A 14135-nucleotide genomic window follows, 5' to 3' on the forward strand; every position below is an offset into this window, starting at 1 on the left:
CAGCCATGGTGGCAATCTGAATGGATCAGGCTCAATCAGAAGCTTGATTCCAGTTAGTCTCATTAGAGACGGGACCCTTATCATGGTCATCTATATGAATTACCCAGAGGGCTCATTCAGTAGCCATGATCCATTTCCATAGTTTTCAGACTCAAAAAGAAGTGTCTTTAATCTTCTAGTCTATAGCTTTCCTAATGGCAAACCAAGCAGGCAGGCCATTGGCAACAATCCAAGAGTCAGTAAAACTAAAGCAGCCTCGTCAAGGGGAGGACTGGCCAGAGCCGTAAGAATGGCCTTGATTTCTGTTCACTGGGTAGAGTGACTATATGCCTACTTTCGGGTCCTTCGGAGCTGTCATTGAGGTTCAAAGCCACAGCAGCCCAGTGAAGACCACTGGCTTTCAGATTAGTGAATGAGGCCCAGGCACATGGGGAGCCTCTGTGAACTGAATGGTCCTGTTGAGCCAGTGGCTTTTGCTTCAGGTAGCAAAGAGACATCAAGTTTTCCCCCTAAGGATTGCTGCCCTTTTCATGTAAAACTGAGATGTAACTGGGGTCAAGCCGGCTGCCTTCTTGAACATACCATTACCATTTCACAAATGAGGCTTGTTAAGTCCTTTCTATCTTGTTAATCATTGAGTCCAAGTTGGCTCACTTCAAAATGCTTATCGGTCTGGAAAGTTACAAGGCCTCCGTGGGTCAAGTGTTTAGTTTCAACAAGAGCTCAGGAACTGGCTATTAGCTGCTTTTCAAAAGCTGTCTGCCTGGTTAGGGGGGCAACGAGTCTGAAATCTCAAGGGGCACCTCCAAGTGGAGGTTGCTTCTCTTTTTCCAGAGGCTCTAAGTGACAAACTCATTAGTCATGGAGACTTGTAGCTCAAAGGGGCCATTAGGGTTGTGGGGCCCCAAAGGTATTAGCAGTTCTCTACATGTGGCTCTTCTTTTTTTAAAAAATATATTTTATTGATTTTTTACAGAGAGGAAGGGGGAGAGATAGAGAGTTGGAAACATCAATGAGAGAGAAACATCGATCAGCTGCCTCCTGCACACCCCCCACTGGAGATGTGCCCGCAACCAAGGTACATGCCCTTGACCAGGATCGAACCTGGGACCTTTCAGTCCGCAGGCCGACCCTCTATCCACTGAGCCAAACCGCTTATGGCCATGTGGCTCTTCTTGATCATGAGTGCCTCTGGGTCTTAAGAACATTCCCAGTACAGGCACTTAAAGTATCAATATCACTTACACGTGTAGCAGTGGAAGCCACAGAAATACGCTATTGCTAGCTTTCCCTCTCCACATCAAACAAACTCTGCCCAGGCCCTCTAGCTGCATCCAGATGGCTCCTCCCCCACAGACTGAGTAGGATGATGACTTTGGCACCTATATTCAAAGAAGCCACGAAAGTTGGAGTCTCTGCCCCCCTGAATTTCCACAGCGTACTCGGACAGCTGCATGTGGCCTTTGATCCCCCGTGCGGACAGGGTGACCTTAGCCCCATGTCTAGTCATCTTTCTTCTTAGAACTGCTGAGGTGGGGTCTGGGGAGCGAGAGATTAAGGGCGTGGAGGGAGAGAGGGTGTCTGCACCAGGGAGTAAGAAACATATACTTTCAGTTTTGAGTGGTGTGGTGGTGGCCGGCAGCTCAAAGAAACACACCGCCAACGTTGTCAGGCCACACAGATGAAAAAAACCACCAATGTTTTCAGTCCACACAAAGCCCTATACTGGGCAGCAAAGTTGTCATTATTGACACCATCTATTTCCGTTTTGAAGATCCTCTTGATTCAGCAGCCACAGCCCACGTTGCTTTTTAGCCAGGGCTATGGGGTTTGCTTTTTTGGTTGACTTGGGTTTGTAGCAGATGATTTCATAAAGGAGTCTACTTTAATCCAGGGCATTTGTAGCTCCCTTGTCATGATAATGTGTTTCAATAGAAACACACACACACATACACACACACACACACACACAATGGTATGTTTTAAATTCTCCTTCTGTTTCAATATAAGGGTTAGGGACATTTTCCAGGCCTACGGATGTGAAGACAGGAATTTATCTAGAACTATAGGGTCAGTGTCTTGGTCTCCAGGGATCATCTTCATCATTGTAAATCCAATCCTGGACATAAGTGCTGAATACTAGTCAATGAGTCAGTTATGGTTTCCCTTGTCTGTCTCAGAGAACTCTCTCTGTTTTGTGTGTGTGTGTTTATATTTCCTCCTTTCTTTTCTTCTCCTTGCCCTTCTCTCCCTCCTCCTCCTCTTGCTCCTCCTCTTGCTCCTCCTCCTCCGTCTCCTCCTTCTTTTATCTCAGTGAAATCTCTCTGAGAGGGCCAAAGCTCCCTTATAGCAGCCAGGACCCACGGGGAACATACTCAGATCTTTTACTGTCATCTTTGAATGGATTCAAGGTTGGCTTAAGAGACTTCAGGAGGGGCTGAGGAGGAAGACATCCCAACTCTTGTCATTCTTCCTTCATGAGCATTATGGGCTCTGCCCCCACACCTCCTGAGTGAATCAGCCAGTTTCTGCCCAGGGTCGTCATATATTTCCCTCCTGTAACACTCAGTGTAGGTGCTCCTGTATTGAACTGTTCTCTGAAAGGGGGTGCAGACTTCCCCTCCCACCAGACCAGGATGAATTCTAGTGCTAATTGTCACAATGAGGGCTCATCACCAAATTGGTAGCAGGCCCCTCTTGTCCATAGGAGTGTTAACAACAAGCAGGCAACTAACTGTCTTAGAATCCACCTCCCTGTACTTGGCTGGCAGCTGCTTCCCCAATTCTTTCTCATTACCAGGTCGTGAAGTGGAGGATCACTCACTGCCCAGTTGGGACACCAGAACACTTTGAAAGCAAGGAACCTTGTAGAGAGCTGTCACAGCATGCTTCAGATGAAATGTCAGGCATGAGTCATGGTCACATCTTCTCAGTGTAAACAGCATGATTTAAATGAAAAAATTATTAAATAGCATTAACAAAGATTCTGAGCCACACCTTGCTCTAACCAGGGTTGAAATTACTGTGCACATAGCAGGTTGGCACCACGAAGATCAATCTTGCTTAATGTTGGACTCCTCTTATGTGACAAATAAGACATATTCATTGAATTGATGTGGTAGAACTCTTTCTTTTTTCTTAAACAAAATAATAGGTGTTGCATACCCTACTTTTGAAGACAACGCTCACTGCACCTTTTTTTGCTTTATGTCTAACAGAAGGGAGATGGGGTGATAGATAAAGATGAGCTTCTGGAAGCTTGTGAGCAAGCCAACTTGCACTTGGATGAGAAGCTCCTGGACCAGCTATTTGACTACTGTGATGTGGATAATGATGGGCTGATTAACTACCTGGAATTTGCAAATTACCTTAACTGGAAAGATAAAATGCCTCTGAAAGAGTATGAAGAGAGGGTTGTCATTAAAGGTAATTTTTGAAGCTTTGCCAAACTCTTAAATGGACTTTTATATTTTCATTTTTCTAGGAGCTCATCTCAACTTTAATATTATGTATTTAAAAATATGCACATATATACATATTTATTTGCTTGTTTATGCATAGACTATCCATAGAAGGGTAGGAAAGAATTTGATAACATTTGCTATTTCCAGGGAGGGGGAACTGGGTAGCTGAGGGATAGGATAGCAGTGAGACTCAGCTTTTAATCTTATGTTTTTGTATCTTTTGAATTTTATTACTCATTTAAGATAAAAAAAATTAAAAGCAAAAGAATTTATTCAGAAGCCCAAAACATGATATACAGTTCCTCAGAAAGCTGTTCACAAATCATTTTTATAGAGTAACTAGAGGCCTAGTGCATGAAATTTGTGCACAGGTGGGGTCCGGAACAACTGCCGGCTGCCAACTGGGGCCTCTCTTCCCCCAGCTGCTGCCTTCCTGTGGTTGGCTGGCTGGTCCCTTGGTCGAACTCCCTGTCAAGGGGACAAGTTGCCTATCAGGCTTTTATGATATAGGATTAGCTCTCCTCCCCCAGGGAAAATGAATAGTAAAGTAGAATTTGACAAAGGAAAATTTAACCGGTTAGTTTTCATAAACAGTAACAACAAAAAATAAAACCATAATCTTCACTTTCATGCAAATATTTTCATGCTTACGTATTATATACCTGCATCACTAATTATATATAGATATACATATATACATATTTGTATGTGTGTATGCATATATTTAAATATAGCTGAAATCACAGCGAATGTACCATTTTTATTTTGTTATTTTTTAAAATTTAACTTTCAAATTACTGTGGAATGAAGAGATACTTTTATGGTTTCTGTAAACTTCATTTTCAGTTCCTTCATGCTGTTGTGTTATGAATTACTAAACCATTTCCTTACTCCGACATTTTGGTTGTTTCCAGACAGTGTTAAAGTAATGTGGGTCACACTACAACGATTATCTCTCAAAGAGCTTTCTGTTTCTAATTATATCTCATTTCTCATGAATGCTATTATTACCCCAGAAGTAACTCTCTTTACGTATTTTCGTTTCACTTTTCTAAATGATTTTACCAATTTGCAACTTTACCAGCCAACGCTGTGAGACAATTTTACTCCAACTGTGTTACCACTGAGTGTTATTTCAAACATTCTTGTAATTTAGTTGGTATATAATGATGCATCATTTGCTTTAATTTTCAAATCTTGATTATTAGAGAAAGATAACTATTTTAAATGGTTGTTTACATTTTTATTTTCTCTCTTCTAAAAAGTGAGATACTTCTGCTTCTATTTTTTTGTTAATCCTCACCTGAGGATATTTTTGCATTAATTTTTAGAGCAGCGGTTCTCAACCTGTGGGTCGCGACCCTTTGGCGGTCAAACGACCCTTTCACAGGAGTCGCCTAAGACCATCCTGCATATCAGATATTTACATTATGATTCATAACAGTAGCAACATTACAGTTATGAAGTAGCAACGAAAATAATTTTATGGTTGGATCACAACATGAGGAACTGTATTTAAAGGGCCAGAAGGTTGAGAACCACTGTTTTAGAGAGTGGAAGGGAGGGAGAGAGGAGGAGAGACAGAGAGAGAGATACACATCGATTGGTTGCCTCCTGTATGCACCCTGACTGGGTCCAGGGATCGAGCCTGCAACCGAGGTACATGCCCTTGACCAAAATCGAACCCCAGACCCTTCAGTCCAAGAGCCAACTCTAACCACTGAACAAACCAGCTAAGGCCTACTGCTTTTATTTTTATTCCTTGGTCATGCCTTTCTGCAAGACCAAAACCAAATTTTGGGCTGTACTGATGACATGAGGCCTTACCAGTTTCTGGGATGGACTTTCTAGTCTACCCCCTAGGGAAGCAGGCGCATCTTCCCTACCTAATGAAGCTCTCAGAAGTATGAGCATTGTCTTCAAAAGTAGGGTATGCAACACCTATTATTTCGTTGAAGAAAAAGAAAGAGTTCTACCACATCAGTTCAATGAATTTGCCTTATTTTTCACATAAGAGGAGTCAAATTGTTCTTCTTGGCACAACTCATGAGTTGGGGGTGGGGGTGGGGAGAAGCAGAAGCCTATTTTCAAACCAGACAGTTTTCATGTCAGGATTTGGGGCCAGACTTTGTCAGCCATTTTCTATGGAATTCTTGAGATTTTTATCTTTTAAGATAGTGTCCAATGGGTCAGAAAGGCCTCAGAAATTGTCTTATATCAAATCTACCCTACTGTTGACTTCTGCAGGAAAGGTGGTGGTGATGGGGTAAGTACTTTAAGATAGTGGCCTTCAAACAGTTTTCTGAGGAATAGGTTTTCACACTTGGAACAAATTTCTGCTTTTTGGTGTGTTTGGGGAGGAGTGGGGGGCTGGGGAGGGGTTTAGAGGATCTGCAATGGGCCTGAATGCTTTCATTGCAACAACTGGCAGGTGCTAAATGGGGGGTGCAGACTTTACAGAGACATGTATTTTCTGGTTCGCCACAGTTCCCACCCCGCTCTCATGCTGGGGCACCATTTGCCTTTGCAAACCTGGCTTGAGCTTTTTCAGAACTAAGAGTTCTTGTAGAGAGTGAAAGGCCACAGCGCCCTCTAGTGCGAGTGTCAGTTACCAGCTCTGTTGGAAAGAATGTCAGGAATGTACTCCTAAGTTTCAGAATTGACTCAGCAAAGCAAATCTGCAAAATAGGTCAGAATCTTATAATTTCAGTTCTACCTCAGGGTTTTCTTTTATACACGGATTTGAAGGGAGTTATTTATATACTACTAATCAGCTCCTGAGCTCACAGTGAGTTATAATTTCTCCAAATGTTTCAATACACAGGCCTTCCCTTCCATGATCAGGTATGTATGGAATTTACAACTCTAAACGTGTCTTTCTTTAAAAACAATTGATTTCAGAAAGGAAGGGAGAGGGAGAGAAAGATAGAAACATCAACGATGACAGAGAATCATGGATTGGCTGCCTCCTGTGTGCCCCCCAACTGGGGAGCAAGCCCGCAACCCTGGCATGTGCCCTTGACCGGAATCGAACCTGGTACCCTTCAGTCCAAAGGCCAATGTTCTATTCATTGAGCCAAACCGGCCAGGGCTCTAAGTGTGTCTTTTGCTAGGAACAACTGTGGTAATCCTGTAGTTCAAGTTAAATATGAAAGCAAGCTCTAATTTTTAAAGAGAAGAAATAAAAATAATAGGTTCTATGTTTTTTTATTCTTTCATACTTAAGAGCTTTATTCTAGAGCAGTGGTTCTCAACCTTCCTAATGCCTCGACCCTTTAATACAGTTCCTTATGTTGTGGTGACCCCCAATTTCATTGTTACAAATTGAACATAATTAAAGCATAGTGATTAATCACAAAAACAATATGTAATTATGTATGTGTTTTCCGATGGTCTTAGGCGACCCCTGTGAAAGGGTCGTTCGACCCCCAAAGGGTCGTGACCCACAGGTTGAGAACCACTGTTCTAGAGTCAAGGGAGTGGAATGGTGAAAAGAAACATTAGACCAGGTTTCCGTTTCCTGGGATATGACTTTGGCCTGAACTTGCTCTTCCACAGTGGGGTGCTGGTATCTGGGGAGGGTTTACACCAGCCCGGTCTCAGTTTTCCACCAGCAAGAAGAAACTAACTGGGAAAAATGCTTTTGTTGTGGAGTTGTAAGAACCAAGTAGTAACTTCTTCCTGTACATTTTCCCCCTTTCCCTCTTTGCTTATAGGTAAAAAACCAGATTGTGCAAACCCTGCTGAGGCTAATACTGAAGAATCAGAACCAACCCTCCTGATACAGCCTGAAGACATTGTCTTAAATGAGAACTCAGAAAAGACTCTCCGGACACTTCTGAGGCCAAGGGATAAGGTTTCCAGTCACTATAAGACCACTTCTTCTGATATCAGTGCGGTTGTAGGAGCTGTCCCTACCATGTGTGAGTATGTCAAGGCGTTTGTTGAGATCTAAAATGATCAGCAAACATGGAAGTGATGTGTTCTTCATCTGCCCTTGCATCATCCCCAGCCTTGATTTCCATGAGGCTGTAAGTTTCTCAAAGCCTAGGATCTTTTGTTTCATTCTATATCCAAGCACCCAGGGGGTCTTGGTAAGTTTAGGCTGATCTATTGTTAGTGGTGATCCAAGTAAAAGGATTCTCTGGATGTTAATGAAATTGAAACCGTCACAGATCAGAACACTGAATGGTACACAGTGTAGTAATCAGATGTCACTGAGCTTTAGGTGACTCTTAGCTACACACAGGTTTGCCTTCAACTATTTGAAGAGCTCTTACAAAAGGTTTCTCACTATCTTCATTTTCCATCTGTAAGTTTGCTAGTCCTGCCGTAACAAGGACCACCTACTGGGTGTCGTAAGCAACATAAATTTACCATCTCACAGTTCTGGAGATTGGAAGTCCGAGTTCACGGTGTCGGCAGGGGTGGTTCCTTCTGAGAGCTCTGAGGAAGAATCTGTTCCAGGCCTCTCCCCCAGCTTTGGGTGGCTTGTTGGCAATCTCTGGCGCTACTTGGTTTCTGCTGCATCACCCCGATCTCGGCCGTCACCTTCCCATGGCATTCTCCTGTGCGAGTTGCCAAATGTCCCCTTTTCTCTAAGGACCCCAGTCACAATAGATAAGGAGCCTATTCCAGTACAATCTCATCTTAACTTAATTAATTATATCTACAATGACCCTATTTCCAAATAAGGCCGCATTCTAAGTACTAGGGGCTAGAACTTTAACATATAAATCTGAGGAAGATACAGTTTAACCCATAACACCCTATATCTCCATATAGTATATGATGTTTATTGGCTATTTAGAAAGATTAATTTATGTTGATCAAGATTACTTCAGGATAGTAAGGACATGATTAATGATATACATGTTTTTTTTTGGTAACTGAATTTTATAGACTTGCTATACATTCTGGTATAATGAGGTCTTGCTACTCTTCAGAATAGTGCTGTCTAATAGAAATATAACTGGAGTCATATGTACTTATAAATTTTTTATAGCAACATTAAGAAAACAAGTAATATTAATTTTAATAGTATACATATATAAATGTATATAATATTTCTAAAATATCATTTCAACAAGTAATCAATATAAAGTGATTAAATATCTCACATTTTTGGTACAAGATCTTTGATATTCAGTGTGTATTTTATATTTCTTCCACATCTCAAGTCAGACTAGCCACATTTCAAGTGCTCAAAATAGCCACATGTGGCTGGTGGCTAGTGTAGTACGCAGCTCCGTTTCAAAATATGTGTTTTCTTCCCTCAATGATGTCCTAGGTTATCCCATCTATGGTGTTCCAACCATTCGATCTGATATCCCTGTCCCCCGAATTCGCCGCATCAGCGATAGAACGAATTATGGTGAAGAGGGAAATGCCTATTCATTGCTATATCCTTCCATCTTTAGCCAGAAAGGAGTGTTTGAAAGAGACTTCTTCCAAACCAGATCCAAAAAAGAGGTACAGCTTACTAGTTCAAAAGGGTGGAAAGAAATGTCAACTTTACATAAATACACTAACATAGGAATGTGTATTTAACAACAACTACTTAATATCAGACTTTATACAACCTGACCTTATATAATAGTCACCAGAATTCATTAGGATCCCCAAATAAAGGGTCCTTGAAGGTAATGTTCAATTTGGTTGTGACATTTTGGTACGATTCTTGAAGCAGAATTTACCCTATGATAGTAAGCATTACTTTCACATCGTATATTCACTACGACCTACTATAAAAGAAAAATGTTTTCTAAAACATTTCACAGCATTCTTAGTTGAAAAAAAGCCAAAGGGTCAATCTCTCCCCTGTGTAAGTTCTTGGGTCTCCAGAACCAAATAGTAGGCATGTGAAGGCCACTCTGCCACCCTTCTAGGTACTGCTGTTGTGTCAAATTATCTGCAATAGCACTGATTTAAAGTACTCTGTCTTGTACTGTGTGTCAGCCCATGTATCTTGTGTGTGTGTGTGTGTGTGTGTGTGTGTGTGTGTGTTCCTCTCTCTCAGAAAACATGGTCCTCGTTTCCCAGGTGATTTTCTTCCTGGATGGGTTATAAAGCAGGAGCAGCCAGGTAGCCTCGGGCTTCAGAGGACCAAGGATTAATAGCAGAGCTTGGTCCGACCAGCTTGGTTAGAGCCGTACTTGTGAACTAGTGAGTAACTGCTTCCTCAGGCCCTGCATATCTGGAGGCATAAGTGATAGAATAGACAGACGATACCTTCTGGGACTTCACAGGAAGGGCTGGTGGCTTGAGCACTCACTAAATACTAAAGACCAGATGCATCGCAACCATTCGTTCTGCTGAGGTGGGGGAGACAGGAAGGGAGAAGCTCAGAGGACCATGCCTGCTGGCTGGTTCCAGAGCAGGAGGCCAGGATCCTCCTCAGTGAGTTAGAGAAGAGACATTCCTGGGCTATGTTTTCACTTCCTTCAGTCACTCCAAAGGGCCTGTGAAATAGAAGGTCAGGGTTCCACAACCTCCCCCCACAGGCCCCCCGCCTCCCCCCCTCCCAAAAAAAAGCTCACAAAAATCTCCTGCTTGTTTTATGTAGCCTAAAATTCTTTTAGCTAGGAAGTCATCCTTTATCTCACAATACTAGATAAAAAGTAAGAACCAAAGGCCTGGTTGGGCTTAACTTGGGACTAGATGTAGGTTTCTGTAAAAGTATTCTATTGATTGATCAGTACACCATGATGGGATGCTGAACGAGGGGGAATGCCTCCGGAGGACTGGCAAAGGGGCCGGAGAGGAGATCTGAGATGCCCACGTCATGAGTCACTCTGCAGGGACATTCTTTACTTGCCACTGGGTGCGGAAGAACAGCAGCTGTGCTTTGGGACCTTAAGGTGTTTTTGCTGTATGGCTGCAGCTGCCCACAGAGCTGTGGTTCTGAGTTTCAAGTGTATTTGATTATACTGTTAATTTCCCACAAGGGCACATCATTTCCAGGGGATCTTTTAATTCTTGTTCAGATTCTGTTTAATAGATGTATTCTGCAGCTATTCTGTTTCTTTGGCTTTCCTATTCCCTGTCTAACCTTTCTTTCATTTCCCTCTTTGCTTTTTTTTTTTTTTTTCTGTATGCTTTAGAGTAAATGTTTTTTCCCCCTCAAGTCTTTTATTACCTCTCCTCATTCTAACATTTCTTTTCACTACCAGTTCTTATCTTTCCTTTCTTATACTTTCTCTGGGACATGAACAGCATATTTTTCCTCTCCCTTCATCTCTTTTAATAATTACCACTTCAGAGAGATGATTAATAAGCAAAGTGTGCTTATTATATGTAACTAGAGGCCCGTGCATGGATTTGTGCACCGGTGGGGGGTCCCTCAGCCTGGCCTGTGTCCTCTTGCAATCGGGGACCCCTCATCCCGGTCCCTGCTGCGCCTGCTGCTGCTGCTTGGTAGCACTGCCATGGAGGCGGGAGAGGCTCATGCTGCCGTAGCTGTGCTCGCCAGCTGTGAGCCTGACATCTGGCACCCGTCGGTCAGCTGAGTGGTGCTCCTGCTGTGGGAGTGCACTGACTACCAAGGGGCAGCTCCTGCATTGAGTGTCTGCACCCTGGTGGTCAGTGTGTGTCATAGCGACCGGTTGAGCAGTCATTTGGTCGCTTAGACTTTTATATATATAGATACACACACACACACACACACACACACACACTCAACTCACAAATTACCCTCTGTCTCCCCACATACCTTTTTTTGGATAAATATTCATAGTCTTATATGTTACAAACATATTATAAAAATACAAATTTATATAAATCTTGGTTTGACTTGTAATGTTTTCTTCTAGATTGCAGATATATTATGTAAGATTGGTGTCAAGCTTTCTGATGAAGAATTTGAAAATGTATGGAATCTTGCATCAAAAAAACATCACAGAGGAGAAGTCTGTATTGAGACCATTAGAAATGTTCTAGATGAGCTACAACATGCAGAACGGGCTAAATGTAAAACAACCATGTGATATTTTGGGAGTTCATCCATTTAAATAAAGGAAATTGTTAAATCTATGTTCACCTGAAATGTTCAGAATGTTCTGGTTTTAGCTATTATATGATAATTCAGTAATCACTGTGTTAGGACTCATATGCCTGTATGCATTGCTAATAAATTAGATTTGGGTTTTAAAAATTTATTGTTTTTATAAAGCGCCAAAGAACTTGACAAGCAAGAGCTTGGAAAGTCACCAAAAGTGTAGTTCAGAATGATATTAGAAGTTTGTAATGTTTACTATGCCTAAGAAGTCTATTCTTTTTAGTTGGTTACCTGAAATTCAAACTCTGGTTTGTGATGTCAGGTTCACAAAATGTTGCCTTCCACATTTTGTTAATCTTTTCTTTAGGTGTCTTTTTTTTTAAGTTTTAAAAACTATTTATTGATTTCAGAGAAGAAGGGGAAGGGAGAGAGAGAGCGAAACATCAATAACTAGAGAGAATCATTGATTGGCTACCTCTTGCACGCCTCCTACTGGGGATGTTGCCCAAAACCCAGGCATGTGCCTCTGACCGGAATCGAACCCAGGACTCTTCAGTTTGCAGGCCGAAGCTCTATCCACTGAGCCAGGCTGGCTAGGGCCAGCTCTGTTTTCTTTAACTCCATCCATTCATCCATCCATCTACCCACCCACCAACCCACCAATCCACACATGCATACTTTACTTGTAAACACTCCGCTGTGTATTTCCTGTAAACAAGGATATTCTGTTACCAACCATAGTGCAGTTTTCAAAATCAGAAAATTACTATTGCTAAGGCATTATTATTCAATCTACAGACATTTTTTCAAATTTCTCCAATAATCCTCTATCATACTAATGTCCTTTATAGCAAACACATCCATGATTCCTTCCATCCATCCATCCATCCATCCATCCATCCTTGTGACTAACCATTGCTTACCTGAACTTTGCTTAAGTGAGTGACATTTGGGGAAGAATCCTGTTTTCTGAGTGGAACAGCCTCCTAATTTACAACGGTAGGGGGCACCCCAGCATTTCCAAACCTAGCAGTGAGGCTTAGCCCACAATGCAGAATAGCTGCAGCCTGCTCAAGTTAAGTTACTGGGAGGAGACAATTTATCACTGCACTTTCTGAAATCCAGGGTGATCCATGCAGTATTTCTTTTATTATTTAGTGGCACTAAATAGGCTGGAAAGGAACACTTTAAGTAGTAACCTAGAGGGGAGTTTTGCTTGGATTACAAAGTATCATCTCCATGGAACAAGAAAAGCAAATATGAAATATTTAGGTGAGATATAAATATCCCAATACGTCACCATGCTCTCACCTAAATCATGTTTCTATAATGTTCAGGACAGTCTTATTAATAGTGAAATATATTAATCACATAAAAACTTTAAAAAGCCACTATTTCCTAACCCAAGCTAATAAACTTCATACATTTTCTTCACAGTATAGCTAACAAACCGAGAAACTTATTGGAAATTTGTAGTCCAATAAAAGTTAATTTTATTTTATGGAAAAATCACTTATGAAAACTCACTGAGGCTTGGTGTGAAGAGCTGGGCTAGTTAGAGGTTAGCACCCCAATTATAAACCAACAATGAGGATAGACATGAAGGGCATTTCTTCTATTATGAAACATTTATAATAATAACCTTGTAAAAAAATAATGGGACCTATTTAAAGCTCATTTATTTCCCATCCAAGTGGCAATTTCTCATCACTCAAAATGTTAATACTTCCTCCTGAAACCCTAGGGATAAGCCAATTCATATGTGTTCATTTTTTTAAAAAATCTGGTTAAAACAAGCAGGTGATTCTATTTTAATAATATCTGTCCTGCCAGCAATAAGACAGTCTCAGGTGCAAATAAATGTATCAACAAACAGATTTTCTTTAGAGCACATGGAGTCTCATATCATTTCCAAATTAGCCAATTAGCATGACGCTATTGGAAAAGCTAATTAAAAAGTGCATTTAGACTCAGAAATGTTTCCTGAGAGGAATCTGGAGCTTATAGTCCTTATTCCACCTGTAATTACTCTGCCTGATTTTCCTCTGTAGATAGAGGTGAACACACCGTTACCTGGGCAGAGGAAGAGCCTTTTTCTCTCTCTGTTGGAGTGAACTCATTTATATCAGTACCTTGAACTGATACACACATGTGTTTTTAAAAGGCACTCCCCAGCCTGGCTGGCATGGTTGAGCGCTGACCTGTGAACTCCGAGGTCACAGTTTGATTCCCAGTCAGGGCACATGCCTAGGTTGTGGGCTCGAATCAATGATTCTCTCTCATCATTGGTGTTTCTATCTCTCTCCCCCTCTACATACTTTCCTCTCTGAAATCAATAAAACTATATTTAAAAAAATAAAAAGGCACTCCCCATCCCAACTCTCTAAGCTTTTAGAGGGGTGGTTAACTAGCACAGAATTTAGATTAAAAACTAAGAATATCTTTGGGCAGGGCTCCAGCCTGTACTTTGTCCTGTTAGAGATATTTCCACAATTAAAATCCTTGGTAAGTTCATCAACTTTTGTAATAAATATACCTATTAGAAAAGTTGAATTCTTGAGATTTATAGGTAGAAGAATTCTGCTGTGGGGTGCTTTGGGGAGATAGGATGACTAAGCAATTTATATTTGATAGCCATTAAGCTAGTGCCTTTTAAATTTTAATGTGCATATCAA

At 41.4% G+C, this 14135-nt stretch overlaps 1 protein-coding gene across 2 annotated transcripts in view; it reads left to right on the forward strand.

The window, feature by feature from the left end:
- EFHB (EF-hand domain family member B) overlaps positions 1-11601 on the forward strand; it is a 43682-nt gene extending 32081 nt beyond the window's left edge. The window contains exons 10-13 of one of the 2 annotated variants that reach the window (XM_070433336.1): positions 3219-3426; positions 7181-7387; positions 8755-8936; positions 11276-11601. In XM_070433336.1, the coding sequence (XP_070289437.1) occupies positions 3219-3426; positions 7181-7387; positions 8755-8936; positions 11276-11449 (771 nt within the window). In that variant the 3' untranslated portion in view covers positions 11450-11601. The remainder of the gene's footprint in view (positions 1-3218; positions 3427-7180; positions 7388-8754; positions 8937-11275) is intronic. The other variant, XM_070433337.1, reaches the window with a different exon arrangement.
- Positions 11602-14135: the final 2534 nt, after the last annotated feature.

The sequence above is a fragment of the Myotis yumanensis genome, unplaced genomic scaffold, assembly GCF_028538775.1.
Source record: "Myotis yumanensis isolate MYYU_CA2020_CCGP unplaced genomic scaffold, mMyoYum1.0.hap1 SCAF_14, whole genome shotgun sequence".
Classification (NCBI taxonomy): Eukaryota; Metazoa; Chordata; class Mammalia; order Chiroptera; family Vespertilionidae; genus Myotis; species Myotis yumanensis.